General features: G+C 35.6%; 1 protein-coding gene across 2 annotated transcripts in view; it reads left to right on the top strand.

Annotated features, from left to right (window-relative positions):
• LOC128983657 (histone-lysine N-methyltransferase NSD2) overlaps positions 1-15805 on the top strand; it is a 179039-nt gene that overhangs the window by 23689 nt on the left and 139545 nt on the right. For both annotated transcript variants that reach the window (XM_054403032.1, XM_054403033.1), the window contains exon 5: positions 10445-10622. In XM_054403032.1, coding sequence (XP_054259007.1) covers positions 10445-10622 — 178 coding nt within the window. The remainder of the gene's footprint in view (positions 1-10444; positions 10623-15805) is intronic.

The raw sequence follows: 15805 nt of genomic DNA, 5'->3' as shown, positions 1-15805 counted from the left end.
ACCGGTTTTGATTGAAATTTTGTATTGTATAGTCCTTTTAACTCTCAACAAAATGGTACAACTCCCATTGCTGTAAAAATTATGGTTCAAATTACGTTATTGCATATTTTGTATTTCTAAGAATAATAAGCACTTGAAATCATACCATTCTTATTTTAGATCGTAATGCATTTTATGTTAGACATAAGAGTTTAACCTTTGGCAATGTTGATTACATTATGTTAAAAGGACAATAAATAGATTTTATTTGATTGGTGATTTTTCTCCTTTTAAAAATCACAGTTACTCCCATTGCTTACCTATGATAAGGGTTGTTGAACAGCTAATGGGAGAAAGTATGTATCAGATAGCTGATCAGCTAACATTTTATTTTGAATTATTGTGTTTCTCATGAAAGTGTACATACTGTAGTCAGGTGATTAAAATGAGAACAAATCAGTTGTTACTACAACACATGCTAAATTGAAGTCAGATTTTGTTGTGACGTAAAATTCTAGCGGGGGAATAAACTAGTATTCACCAAAGTCAGGCTAGGCCTATCCCTAGAACGAGCCACACTCAAATTTCTTCCCTGGAGTGCTCAGAAGGAGCCAAGAAAAATCCAAGAGTTGATACGAAGTTGTCACGGCTTTGACTGATCAATTTATTAGACTAGCTGCTGTACCCGTGCTTTACAACGGGAAAAAATCAGTTTCATAATCATTGAAATAAATTTAGAATAAATAATCTATCATAAAGTTTAACCCATCGCGGACGGGTGACGGATGTATCCGCTTATGGTTTTTGATGTTCCGGACGGGAAGCGGTTATATCCGCCTTCTCTTCAGACAGACTGGCAGGTGCTTGAGCAGTAACTAGATGTTTCGCGGTACCAAGGCACCACTTTCCTGCTCTCTCCATGGCTGCGCTCTCCACCGCACTCCCCCCTCTCTCGCACGCCAACCCCTCTTCTGCGTCACCCCTCCCTGCTGCGCACCTACCACCATTCCTAGGCTCCTCTCTCTACGTTTCGCGCTCAACATTACGTTGTCTTTATTTATTGTTTACATTTTGTTTTTTATTTATTGTCTAACGTTGTCATGGTCATATCTTCAAAGACGGGTTGCGGATCTGCTGCATTTCTACTCATTTGCGGACGGGTAGTGGATATATCCGCATAGTTAAAAACGAGTAAAAAAATAATTTTGACAGTATGAAGTGTTCCATTGTGTTTATTTTATGTATACTTGTATAATAAAACACAAATAAGGAAAATTATTTTTTTTCCTCTAATTTTTTCCCGTCCTATGTCACAATTAAGCCCATCCTGCTATAGTTGTGTAAAATAGTTTATTTAATTGTTTAGGATCAGCTGTTTTTTAAATTGTAAAATAGGCATTTGTCAGTTCTGGTTGTTTATATTTAAATGTCAAAGCAAAGGTAAACATTGTGAATTTTCTGATGTTTCCATGTAGACCAATTATTAGCGAATTTCCCTATAGGGAAGTAGCTATTACCGTAGGTGGCACGGTAAGACCTAGACTCGGGACCGATTTACTTTTTCATTTTGATGTCCCCAGAGGCCAAAAACACCATTCGTTCAAATTTTTATATATGTATATATATATATAGATTTATATATATATATATACGTCCGTGAACGCGATAACTTAAGTAATTTTTGTCCGATTTTGATGAAATTTGGTTTAAAGGTGTAAAGCGGGATAAACTTGAATGAGTTCGCGAACCAGCACGATCGGACCATGGGAACGGGGCTTTACGGGGGGTTTTATGGGGTAAAAATTGGTTTTTCTCACTTTTGACCCTCAAAACACAAAATTTCCCAATTTATCTTTAGACCTTTTTAAAGAGCTTAAAAAACAAATAATTTAGTATATAAAAGTATTTTTGTTCGATTATTAGTAACGGAGAAAATTTAAAAAATTGTAAATTAAAAATTCCCATGTTATTCTCATGGAGAATATTGTCAAATGTTGTAGTGCTTGTTTATGGATATATTTTGATCAAACTTGGCAAATTTATTTATTTTGTACTAAGCTATCAATATTTTACTCAAAAACACACTTTATTAGTTTCCTTGTAGCAGCAAACCTAGGTACTCGTTAAACCTTATGTTATTAAAATATATTTAACTGAAAATAAATTCAGACAAATGGAAATTCGCTTAGTCGGCAGGTTTGCTGCGGCGGGGGTATTAATATTTAACTTCTGACAACAGCTGGAGTTTCATAACAATGTTTGTTTCCCATGTTAATCTTATGGAGAAATACAAAAGTTTACAGGGCCCCAGGGCCTCACTCTCTAATTATTTCCCTAAAAAGAAAGTTTCTTGCACAACTTCAAGTTACGTATTTTCCAATGACACCAAAAACATGTCAATCGGTTCAGTAGTTTTGGAGGAATAATTGTCACAAAAAACCTGCTTGCGTATAAGTATAGATTTAATTGAAGGCTCAGAGCTCTAGAAGTGCTCAGGAAATCCTGCAGATGCTCAGTTGGAGCTATATCATCCTCACCTTTGTCAAAATGTTTTGGAAAATTTTGCTTAACTTTTAGACGATTTACTCTGTTGGGCAGACAAGTATTCTATCCTGGCCAATGCGATAAAATGCTCGTATTAAGCTTTAAAATAATTAACAGAAGGCTCTGCCGGCTCTGGTAAAATAAATGAAAGTGCCACGATCGAATGATATAGTGTAAAAAATCCCTACAGAGTCGTCGGGGCCTAATTAATATATTCAAACAAAAAATTTGGCATTGGAAGGCTTAAAATAAATTTAATACTATTATTCTTCGTAATTAATTGTTCAAATCGGACCACTTCCAAGACTTGATTCCTTTACAGAGTCGTCGGGGCCTAATTAATATATTCAAACAAAAAATTTGGCATTGGAAGGCTTAAAATAAATTTAATACTATTATTCTTCGTAATTAATTGTTCAAATCGGACCACTTCCAAGACTTGATTCCTTCACCTGCCCAAGACGAGGTTTAGAACTCAGACAACAAGTCTCGGGGTATTAAAACGGTGAATTAATTAAAACGACAAGTATACGTAATAATTTTTGTTTACTTGTCGTTAATTTTTGTTAATATGTATGTTAATTTTTTGTTAAACGAACGGGTTAGTAGTAATTTTGTAGTTGAAAATACAGTACTATATCCACCGCTAGTCACTGACCGGCAGGAACTGGGGAGTCTACTCTCAAGTCGATGAATTCTAAGCTATTAAATTTAAATTTTTAAAATCTAATTTAAGTAAGCGAGAATGAGTGGCAAAGGAGTGTACGTATGTTCTAAACGAAAATAAAATAAGCGTAGGAGAAAAAGTCTGAACACAATGAAGCTAACCTGAACGGATGGGATCGTGTTACTTCGTGGATCGTATTCGCGTCAGAGGCTTCTAGCGAGCTATTCGGTGGTCGAACAACAAATAATCAATTCTTTGGGCCAAATCACAATTTTCTCGGCCGAGGCCTATGCGCTCAAGCGGCAAACTATAAACTAGACAACAGCTGTACGAAATTCACTTGTAGAGCCGGTCTAGTTTTCGTCTGTCGTCTGTCAACAAACACCAGTCTTGAGGTTATGTTATGTCGTCGTCGGTGTTAAATATTGGTAACGGTCGGTTTGACTTTATTTGGTGAAATGGAGTGCTACTATTGATAAATATGTTTTGTGAGTGTGTGTATGTACTTCACTGTGATTAAAACTAGGCCTACGTTCTTTGGTCCATAGTCTAAACGAAGGCCAACACATAGGCCTAAGTGTACACACCATCCGTTCAAATTCATATATATATATATGTGAGTGTGTGTGTGTGTGTCTGTCAGCACGATAACTCTAGCAAAAACGATCCAATCTCTAAGAAATTTGGTACAAACGTGTAAATCTACGTTTATTCAAACGAGTTTGTAAACCAGCATGATTGGACCATGGGAACGGGGTTTTATGGGGTAAAAATAGTGTTTTTTCATTTTTGACTCTCAAAACATAACGTTTCCCAACTACTCTCTAGACAATTTTTCTGATCTTAAAAATACCAATAATTTAGTAGTATATTGAAGTGTTTTGTATGTGATTTACCGAGATTAAACTAAAGGAATTAATTCAAAACTTTTATTATTACAGAAATAGCACAACAAGATAACTAAAACAAAAACATTACAAAAGTAAACATTGCCATATGGCTATTAGACCATGACATTTCCCCCCTGAGATTAGCTACACATCTATAACTGTGTCCTTTTGCGGAGTTGATCTGCGTGGTTCTTAAACACTTGTCCTCCTTCTTCTATTTGCCAAATATTTCTTCCTAGTCTTTTAATGACTTCCAGCATAGCCTATATTGCCCTTCCTCACCTCAGACCAACAAATAGGTTGTCCGGTTTTGAAATCTGGTATAAGTATGTTTTAGCGAATTTCCCATATAGGGAATAGTTGAACGATAATTTATTATTATAATAAATATCCTTATTATTATATAAATCCCCATATAGGGAATAAGCTATTACCGTAGGTCTCATGGTAAGACCTAGACCCGGGACCGATTTACTTTTTCGTTTTGAGGTCCCCAGAGGCCAAAAACACTATCCGTTCAAATTCATATATATATATATATATATATATATTAAATATTTAAGTAAATAAGTACAACTGAGCACCCTGAATATTATATTTTATAAAAGAAGTGACATGTTTCGGACATTAGTCCATTTTCAAACTTCAAAATACATTAAACACTTAACTTTTGTTTAATGTATTTTGAAGTTTGAAAATGGACTAATGTCCGAAACATGTCACTTCTTTTATAAAATATAATATTCAGGGTGCTCAGTTGTACTTATTTACTTAAATATTTAATATATCAGCAGCCCTATTACGTGAACACTTAAATTAAAATATATATTTATATATGTGTCCGTTAGCGCGATAACTCGAGCAAAATTGATCCGATTTTGATGAAATTTGGTACAAACGTGTAAACCTACATTCATTCGAACGAGTTCGCGAACCAGCATAATCGGACCATGGGATCAGGGGTTTATGGGGGGTTTTACGGGGTAAAAATGGGTTTTTCTCATTTTTGACTCTAAAAACTTTAAATTTCTAAATTTCTCTCTAGACCATTTTGAAGAGCTTAAAAAAACAAATAATTTAGTATATTGAAGTGTTTTTGAATGTTCATTGACTACGGAGAAAAATTAAAAAATTGTAAATTTAAAACTCCCATGTTATTCTTATGGAGAATAAATAAACTGTTCTAGTTTGCTTGTTTATGGATATATTTTAATCAAATTTGGCAATTTGGTTTATTTCATACTAAGCTATCAATATTTCAATTGATAAAACACACCTCAACATCTTCCCCGTAGCAGCAAACCTAACTACAGTACTCACTAAAATTAATGTTATTTAAATAGGAAACAAATCTGAAAATTTATAGGGAATATTTTAGTAGAAATCAAGCCGGGTAAATGGAAATTCGCTTAGTATGCAGGTTTGCTGCGACGGGGGTATTTCGGATGATCCTGTCTCTTAAGTTTGGTTTCCACTCTTCTCCGGCCGAAAAAAATCAAGCTGACATTTCAATTTCTTTCCTAAAAATAGCTACGCTGGGAATACTCCAGTTATCACATGAGGCGTTATCCTGTATTTGACCAAGAAGTTATTCAAATCTGCATCTATTCCCTTTGGTGAAACCTCGTTATGAAGCTTCCTTAAAGTGTTTTTCATAGTTCCCACACACTTCTCGACTTTTCTGTTTGATGATGGGTGATTCTCTGGTGTTGTTATGTATTTTATATCAGAGTGTTTACAGAAATTAGCAAAGTCTGATGAAGTGAAACATGTACCATTATCAGACACAATTGTAGAGGGTATGCCATAACGGCTGATCAACAGTTTGAGCTGTTTGATAGTTGTTTCTGTGGTCATAGAGTTCATCATTATTAAAAATATCTCTGCACAGGCCTAGAAGGTGTTGACCACAAAAATAAAAGTTTTTCCAAGAAAAAAAAATCGATATATGTATGCAGGTCCAATGAGCCTTGCAATGTGGCCAAGAGACAAGAAACTTCTGCAGACTTGTCAAACTCACAAGCTAACGATTTTATTTTCACCATTGACCATGTTACCATTCCCATGTGCATCTTGTAAATTTTCCAAAATTTTCATGTACAATGTTATATGGTATACTATAGATACAACCATTAGTTTTAAAACTACTGTCGGGGAAAAAAGTTTGGACACTCGAGTTTGGAGCTCTACAGAAAAGTAACCAAACTAACTTAGAAAACACGTAGTACATATAAATTTTCGTTGTTTAATTCTACGTATTCCTGTGAAAACAAAATTTTTTTATCTCGTTTAGGAAATTTTTCATGACAGTCGGAAGGTAAAAACTCCCTGTTTTTAGAGTATCAAAACTCATCTTATGACTTTGAAAATTCGCACAATGTAAACTAAACGTTAGAACTTTACCAAACTTTAATGCAATATAGACACATATATAATGAATTAATTTGTGTAGTTTCAGAATTTTTACTCTACCCAAAAAGTTTTTGTTGTAACTTTTGCAAATGAACTTTTTCTCAAAAACGGCAAACGCTAGAAAACAATTCAAAAGCTTGTTTTGAAGGTGATTGGTTTTGTATTTGAAATATTGATACTGCTCAACCAAATTATGATGCATATTATTTATACAAGTTAACATTTAATTTGGATAGCACAGAGGCCGAATACGGCACTTCCAGACCGCCGCTGGCTCTGACTGGGCGCATACCCCGTACAGTGTTGCCAAATTGAACACCTGGACACTCAGCAGCGATAGGCTGCGAACTGTTGAGTCAAAATTGAACAGCAGTTATTATTAATTACTAACCATTTCCCATCACATTTTCTAATGAGGGCTTTTTTACCTCCAACTAAAACTTTAGTTGGGCTTTTTATCTCATTTCTAAAAAAACATATAGCACTGACAATTGCATATTCCGAATCTGACAATTTAGATTTAGCACCCATTTTTAGCGACGTGACACTAGCTAAAATTGAAGACAGACTGAGGTGGATTAGTGATTGCATATTTGGGATGGTAATACTTTGGACCCTTTGGAAGAATGCAAAACATGATATTTCCTGTGAGTCAGTCGTCAGTGACACACACTGCGTGAGGAATCACCTTACGCTCGGTCAAGGTCCATCGTGGCAACACTGCACTGGTTTCCTGCACGGGTGATGGCGTTTGCACCCCATGCAGGCGCGAGATCATCCAGTTTTTTGTTAATCTATATAAATAACATACCTAACAATCTGGTTGAACAGTATTAATATTTCAAATACAAAACCAATCACCTTCAAAACAAGCTTTTAATTTTTTTTTTCTAGTGTTTGCCGTTTTTGAGAAAAAGTTTATTTACAAAAGTTACAACAAAAACTTTTTGGGCAGAGTAAAAATTCTGAAACTACACAAATTAATTCATTATATATGTGTCTATATTGTATTAAAGTTTGATAAAGTTCTGACATTTAGTTTACATTGTGCGAATTTTCAAAGTCTTAAGATGGTTTTTGATACTCTAAAAACAGGGAGTTTTTACCTTCCGACTGTCATAAAAAATTTTCCAAGCGAGCTAAAAAAAAAAAATGTTTTTTCAGGAATACGTAGAATTAAACAACGAAAATTTATATGTACTACGTGTTTTTCTAAGTTAGTTTAGTTACTTTTCTGTAGAGCTCCAAACTCGAGTGTCTAAACTTTTTTCCCCGACAGTAAGCTAGCATGCAGCGAGTCGCCCGACGATAAATGTTGCAAGTTGACAAATGCCAAAGCCTACACTTGCCTTAGAGGCTAATCTATGAATATACTTTAGCATTGTAAAGATACTTTAGTATATTTTGTGTTCATAAGATGAGGATTTATTAAGTAGTGTCAAGAGATTAATTTTAGTCTTAGAATGCACCTAACTAACATTTTAATGTAAAGTATGTAAGTTTTAATGTAAGTAGTTTAAAGTATGTAAAGTATGGCAAAAGTTCAATATAACCCACCCTAATAAAAATTGCATTATAATGCATCCCCTTACTGAATTATTCTCACTAAATCCAAAAATGTAATAGTTTTCAGTTAGAAAAAGTCTTGAGTTCCTGGAAAATGTTAGGCCTATTACATTTTAAGAAAATTAAGATTAAAGGAAAGGTTCTGGGAAGCAAGCACAAGTTCTTGTAGTGACTAATACTTCAAGGGAAGGAAGCTGTGACGATTTTCTTTCTACTGATAGACTTTTTTGAATTCAGCGTCAAAATACTGGGTATTTTCTATAATTTAAGAAGTTTATGTCCAAAACGTCTCCAAAAAAAATGTTTAAATCTTTTTTTTTCTCATCATTTCAGTCATCTACGATATTATTTTAAACAGATAATAGACTGCAAAACAATATTTTTGGATCAGATGACATAAACCAAAAATACTCTCAGATACTAATAAAGTTACCCGAGCAAAGCTCGGTCCCCAGGTACTTATAGACTTAACTAAGCTACTACTTAAACCATAAATATATTTACTATTGGTGCTTTTTAAAGACTTTACAATTTTACGAACTTAGGTGCAAGTTACCTTAGAAAATTCACACTTTTTAGCTGGCGGGATAAGCACATTTAACAACTGATTGGCATCACTCACTGTACCTTTCACTTTAGAACTTATTTCCTTTACTGATGACAAGAAGTTATTATGCTCATCTGGAGAGATGTTACTTGAAGCTCTGATTTTTTCCCAAATTTTTTATTAACAGAAAGCTGTCTGTATCCATGTACAAGACTATCTGTGACTGTGTACTAGAAGCCTATCTGTGTCCGTGTACAAGAAGACTCCTCTAAAATAAGGCAACTTAAAATCAGCAGCAAGTTTTATGTCCAAACTGCTTAATGGTTTTTCTGGAAGTCTTTCAATTATTTCCTATGAGTATTTTTTTTTTACTTTTACTACCAGATCCTGTATAAGGTCTAAAATAGAACCACTTACCACTTACCACTTTTATTTTTCCTCTTGCAGGCACATTTAGGATTTTTTTTTATTTTTCCTAACAGGTTTTTCTATCTTATTTGTTTTTTAATTTTTGAAGTCTTCCCTTTTCCCCCACCAAGTTTTGCTTTAGTTTTCATTATGTTAGTAACTGCCCAGGCGGTAGCTCTCTCACCAATACTAGAGTAGTAGTATTGCAATATATAGTAATAGTATTGCAATATAAGCAAATAAGCTGTCAGCCACTGATCTAATTTTACTATCCTTCGATCTTCTTGAGTATGCTATATCGTGGTTTTTGCGTGCAGCATCCAATTTATTTATGCCTGGATCACCCCTTGCTTATCTCTTCCTTAAATTCGTTCCAGGTCCACAGTACTGATAGCCGGGTATGTGAAATTCTACAGGTAAAATACCCTGTGTCTGTGTACAAGAAGATTATCTGTGTACATACAGGGTGAATAAAAAGTCAAGACTCCCCCATCTAATATTTTTCTAAGTTAGAACACAGTATAGTCATCTTGTACACAGACAAAGGGTATTTTACCTGTAGAACTTCACATACCCGGCTATCAGTACTGTGGACCTGGAGCGAATTTAAGGAAGAAATGAACAAGAGGTGATCCAGGCAAAAATAAATTGAATGCTGCATGCAAAAACCATGATATAGCATACTCAAGATCGAACTATAGTAAAGTATACAGAGATACCCTGGAGGTGGTGCAAACTTAGCACAAAGTTTTATTTTATGATTTTGAAAAGTTTTAGTGTCCCCAAAAAATGAGGATTATGGGCTCAACTGGTGATTACTCAATATATAAGATATATTAACCTTTAAACATTACCAATTTAATTTTAAACAGTATGATTTAAATTGGCATTCTGTTAATTACGTTTTAATCCGCCCTTATGACAGTGTGTATCTGGATCCGGATCCAAATTTTTCAAGATCCGGATTCGGTACCGACATTTTCTTGGATCCGCCCATCACTAATATATTTGGTTAATGGCCTTAAAAAATAACAACCAATTTAATAAATTTAATAATGTACACGAATAGGTTAACTCCCAAGTACAGTGGAAGTGATTATTTCCTAACTCTTGTGTTGACCATCCACTATGGGTTTTTTTTGGAATTTTTTGATCATTTTATATATTAATAAAAAGGATAGAACTTGTAAGCAAATTTCAGGAAGTTTAAAAATTGTTATAGACATCCTGAATCTAAGTATGCAGTAGGCCTTGTGATCAGACAATACTTCCAATAGTTTTTGTTACTTACATATTTAAATAGTAATTGGATTTTTTGTTGGCAATCTTGTATTTAGTTTATGCAGTTTTTATCAATTATCAACTGCATTAATAACTTTCCACTTTAATATTAAATGCTGGCATAACAATAATTCTTGTTTCCTTATTTAGGGAAGAGCGTATAGAATTTTTCACAATCCATTTTCCACTGATGCTTCCTAAATCATTCACAAGAGAAGAGCTGATAGAAAAAGTTTTGGATAGTTCTTCCATGACACCTACCAAGAAAAGGGGAAGAAAAAGGAAAGCTGAGACTATTCCACCAGAAGACCAAGCTAAGAACAAACAGGTAGGCTTTCAAGTGTAATAAATGTATGGCGCACAGCTGCCAACATGGCCTGAAAATTAAAATTATTGGTTCATTGCAGGCTGTCCATCTTTTAACTTTTGACACTCTTGTAACAAATTAACATCCCAAATTTAATTTCATCCATCCATATATTAATTTAGTTTTTTAATCAATCGTTCAGTTATAATATACTAGCTGTTGTACCCATGCTTTGCTACGGGAAGAGGACACAATATAGAAACATTTTTATCTTTGCATTTGTTTTCAAATTTTCAGTAATTTATCGAGGATAATTTGGAACATCACTTAACAACAAGAGATTCTGTGGTTATATATTAAAAATTATGTTTAGTCTGTAGCAGGGGCTTCTTATTTTAGAATACTTTTTATAAACATCTGTTCAATAAGATTTTTTGTTAAATCTCAAGACCTTTGTTAACCTTTATGTCCTATTTTTCTATAAACAGGAATTGTATATAAAATTTGTCAAGATGGGCCATCTAACTTATATTGTCATTTAATGTTAGCTAATACTATATTTTAATCACTTTGTATTCAGACTTGTAACTCCTACGTGCGAGCAGGAAATTCTTTCCTAGCACGTTAGTATTTTATTTCCATATAGATTAAGTTGTAGGTAAGATTTAAATTTTCATTGTGTTTTAGTGTGCATTTTAGTATTTGTCTAAGTATGTTCTTATCATCAAAAGGTCAGTTTGTATTTTTAAGATACCTGCTAAGAAATTGTTTTATATTTCAATCAAATTTGTAAAAATTTGGAAATAAAAAATACTTTGACTTTGACTTTGTCCACCGTGGGTGCACGTAATACTGACCCCTCTACTTAGATCGCAGCACCGTCACCACAAAGTTCATGGAACCGTCGCCTGGTGCGCTACAGTTGCTGCCAATTGGACTGGACTGAACTTAGCGGCGGACCAGACTAGACTTGACTGTTGGATTAGACTTTTTGTACTCAGCGGCAGCGCAGCTGTGTGAATGCGATTTAGGTCATTGCTCCTGATGTAGTAGGCTACTGTCGCGCCCGCGATACCCTGTTTTGTTTACTCCTTTGCACGTACTGTCCGTATGCTTAGTACGGTACGAGTTTATACAGGAGGGTGTAGCAAATCTTTGACAACTTTTTTTACTTTCTCTCCCTATTAGTATAAAGTATTGTTTACGTCAAAATTTTCGAGTATGAGTTTTGAGTCTATATATATCCGTTTTGGGTCCCCAGGGCCCAAAAAAGTGGTTTTTGATTTGATGTCTGTGTGTGTGTGTGTGTTGGTGTGTCTGTATGTGTTTATGTGTTTGACACTTTGGGTCAGATTTTGATTAAATTTGGTATTTAGGTACTAATCCTTGGTTTCTTCGGCCTTTTTTTCCTTTTTTTTAAAATTGATTTTTAATGTCGATTTTCCCATAAAATAATGAAAAAAACGGATTATCTTTAAAATGACGCAAACGATTTTGAAAATAAATAGTAGCCTATGTTGTAGGCCTTTAAATTCTGAACAAAATAGTATAAATCCAATTTCTGTAAAAATTACGGTTCAAGATGTACAGTAGAGTCTCTATAATCCGGCCTTTCATTAGACCGGCACGTCCAGTAATCCGGCACTGTGTTTCCGACGATTATTCAGTAAATTTTCATGTCTAGATTTGAAAACGCGAGTGTCCATATTTCACAACAGCAGTACACTGACGACTGATGTCTGCTACGGGTAGTTGCGTACAGTGCGTAGCGTGTGAGTTGAGTGAAGGTAGTGTTGTGAGTACTGTGCAGTGTATATACTATACAATCTACAAGTGTAGTGCGATGTCGGGAAAACGTAAGCATGTAACGCTGACTTTAGATAAAAAGTATACGATTTTAAAACGTTTGGAAAAGGGTGAAAAGTTGGCTCATCTGTCTAAGGAATACAATATCGGCCGTGCAACTATACACGACATAAAGAAGAAGAAGGAGCAAATCGAATCATTCTTTAAGAGGAGTAGTGAATCATCTTCGAAGGTAAGAAAGACATTAAAAGTAGGCGAATTTCCGCAAGTAGAAGACGCACTTTATAATTGGTTCATGCAAGAAAGGAGCCGACACACGCCAATTTCAGGTGATATTATAATGGAAAAGGCGAAACTGTTCTATAACAAAATCATGAAAAAGGACGACTTCCATGCAAGTGTTGGGTGGCTGGATAAATTCAAACGACGCTTTGGAATTCGACTGCTAACTATGACTGGTGAAAGGCTTTCGTGTGATGTAGCGGCTGCAGAACCTTTTATTGAAAAATTTAAAGAAATCGTGGATGAAATGGACTTAGGCCCAGATCAGATCTACAATGCTGACGAGAGTGGTCTGTTTTGGTGTCTTTTGCCGAAACAAACATTCGTTCATAGAGAGGAAGCTAGTGCCCCTGGTCGTAAGTTGGCCAAAGATAGAGTAACTTTTATGCCGTGTTGTAATGCTAGTGGCACGCATAAATTAGAATTGCTTGTTATTGGGAAAGCCAAAAAGCCAAGGGCTTTCAAAAACACACAGTTGCCAGTTACATACACAAACTTTACAAAAGGATGGATGACAACTCTTTTTTCGGAATGGTTTAATCAAACTTTTGTTCCATCAGTAAAAGAGTTTTTGAAAACACAGAAACTGCCTCAAAAAACCCTTTTGTTGCTCGATAATTGTCCTGGACATCCAGATGAGGATGAGTTAAAAAGTAGGGTTGAAAAAATCACTGCTTTATTTTTGCCCCCAAATGTAACTCCGATACTCCAGCCCATGGACCAAAATGTGATCCAAACTATAAAAACGAATTACAAAAAAACCCTTTTGTACAGTGTTTTGTCAAAAGAGGGGGGTGTTGTTACAGCTCTGAAGGAAACCAACCTGAAAGATGTTGTTTTTAATCTTGCAAGCGCATGGGAAAAACTTGCAACAAAAACAATTGTTTGTTCATGGGCGAAGTTGTGGCCTTCTCTTGATTTATTAGATGATTACAGAAGACAATCAAATCCTCAAACGACAGTGACAACAGATGCTGAGCTAAATGACTTGAGAGAAGCAATAGCCGAACAGTTAGTAGACGATCCAGAAGATCTGACATCAGCCGATGTTACCGCCTGGTTAGACGGAGCAGACGACGAGCAGTGTCAAATCATGACAGACGATGAAATCATCGAAGATGTTCTAGACGGCAGTGACGTGGAGGAGGGGGACGAGGAGGGCGGAGTGGGCGGAGCCAGTACGTCGACAGCTGCAGCTGCACACACTGTCAACACGGATTCGGCGCTCTGTGCCTACGCAACTGCAATAACTTGGGCGGAAGAAAACGGTGCTTCGGCTTCCGATATTATGACACTAAAGAGGCTCCAGGAAAATGTTTTAAAACTTTCTTTTAATGCAAAGAATCAGAAAAATATTACAAACTATTTTGCTGCTGTTTAAGTAGGTCTTACATGTAAAGTGTACAGTAGGCCTAAAATTCTGTAATTTTCATTTTGTACACGTACAGCATTTAGTGATTATCTTTGTTCATTGTCTGATATTGTACCGTACGGTTGTTTGCTGTTTCATATCACTGTTTATTTTTCACAATAATACATTAAACAACATTTCATTAGGCCTATACTGTACAGAAATTCAAATGATTGTTATCATAGTTTTCGTAAGCATTAAAATGTTGTTTATTGTAAAACCACTTCAATTTCTGATGCATTTCCACTAATCCGGCATTTTCTATAATCCGGCCCTACTAATCCCCATATAGGGCCGGATTAACGAGATCCTACTGTATTTTAAATTATGCTATCTATAAGTATAAAAGAGGATGTTTGTATATATATATATATATATATATATATATATATATAATATATATATATATGTTTGGCAGTGATAAACTCAGACACCGCTGAACTGATTGCCACGAAACTTGGTACATACGTGTAGAATTTCATGGAATAGGTTTATACACCATCAATTTCGTGATCCGTCCAATCGGCTCCGCCCCAGTGGCTCTGGAGTTTCCCATGATAACCTTATGAGAAATGGAATTAATGAATCTTAACAGCTATTTCAAACAAGTTGGTTCTGTTCTATGATGTTATTTAAGTTACAAGGATTACCAACAGGGTGCAGCACTATTATTTCTTTTACATTTATAACAACAGCTAATTTGCAACCAAAAGGTGAGTGAGCATAGCGAACGAGCTAACCTGAAGGCAAGTGAGCGTAGCGAACGAGCTAACCTGAAGGCAAGTGAGCGCAGCGAACAAGCTCCAACCTAAAGGTGAGTGAGCGTAGCGAACGAACTTCAACCAGGACGTGATTGAGCCATGCGAACGAGATCATCTTGAAAATTAAGAAGTTAAACGGGGCAAAGCCCGCGGGTTACAGCTAGTTTTCTATAAAATCCTTTCCATCCAAAGCCATGAAAAAAGAGAAAATCTTAATTTCTAAAGAAAAAACCTGTTTTGATTGAATTTAGTATGTGATAATCCTTTTAATTCTTAACAACATAGTGCAACCCCCAATTCTGGTAAAAGCTATGGTTCAAAAGTTCTTGTAACTCAACTGACGATCACGCTGTGACTGCGAGTCATACCGACGATAACGCCGTGACTGCGAGTCATACCAACGATCACGCCGTGACTGCGAGTCATACCTACGATCACGCTTTGACTGTGAGTCATACTGACGATCACGCTGTGACCGCGAGTCATACTGACAATAGCGCCGTGACCTCGAGTCATACCGATGATAACGCCGTGACCGCGAGTCATACCGACGATCACGCTGTGATCGCGAGACATTTCGACCGCGAGTCACAAGTTTCTATGCCTGTAAATTTTTACCCTTTTTTGCTTTTGATAGATCAGTGCCATAAATGGTAAAATTGATTTTGTTTGTCTTTTTTGGTAACTGCAATAGGCTACTCAAGACTTTCTTTTTATGCACAGGAAAAATCCCGTCCCGAATTAAAAATTTAATCCCGTCTATCCCTAATTAACATAGTATTAATATATGTGAATGCGACTATTCCTGGGGGGGGGGGCGCCACGACCACATTTGCCCCAGGCGCCGCTAACCCTAGGGACGGCCCTGGACATAGACTAAGTTTTTATCCAGGCCTAATAGTTTGAACCAAAGCATTGTAGGCCTACTAATAAATAGTTGCCTA

The sequence above is a fragment of the Macrosteles quadrilineatus genome, unplaced genomic scaffold (assembly GCF_028750875.1).
Source record: "Macrosteles quadrilineatus isolate MER2022 unplaced genomic scaffold, UCM_ALF_1.0 Scaffold_1__1_contigs__length_201487025, whole genome shotgun sequence".
NCBI lineage: Eukaryota > Metazoa > Arthropoda > Insecta > Hemiptera > Cicadellidae > Macrosteles > Macrosteles quadrilineatus.
Note: the sequence above shows the minus strand (reverse complement) of the source record. Positions and strands in the feature narration are given on the sequence as shown.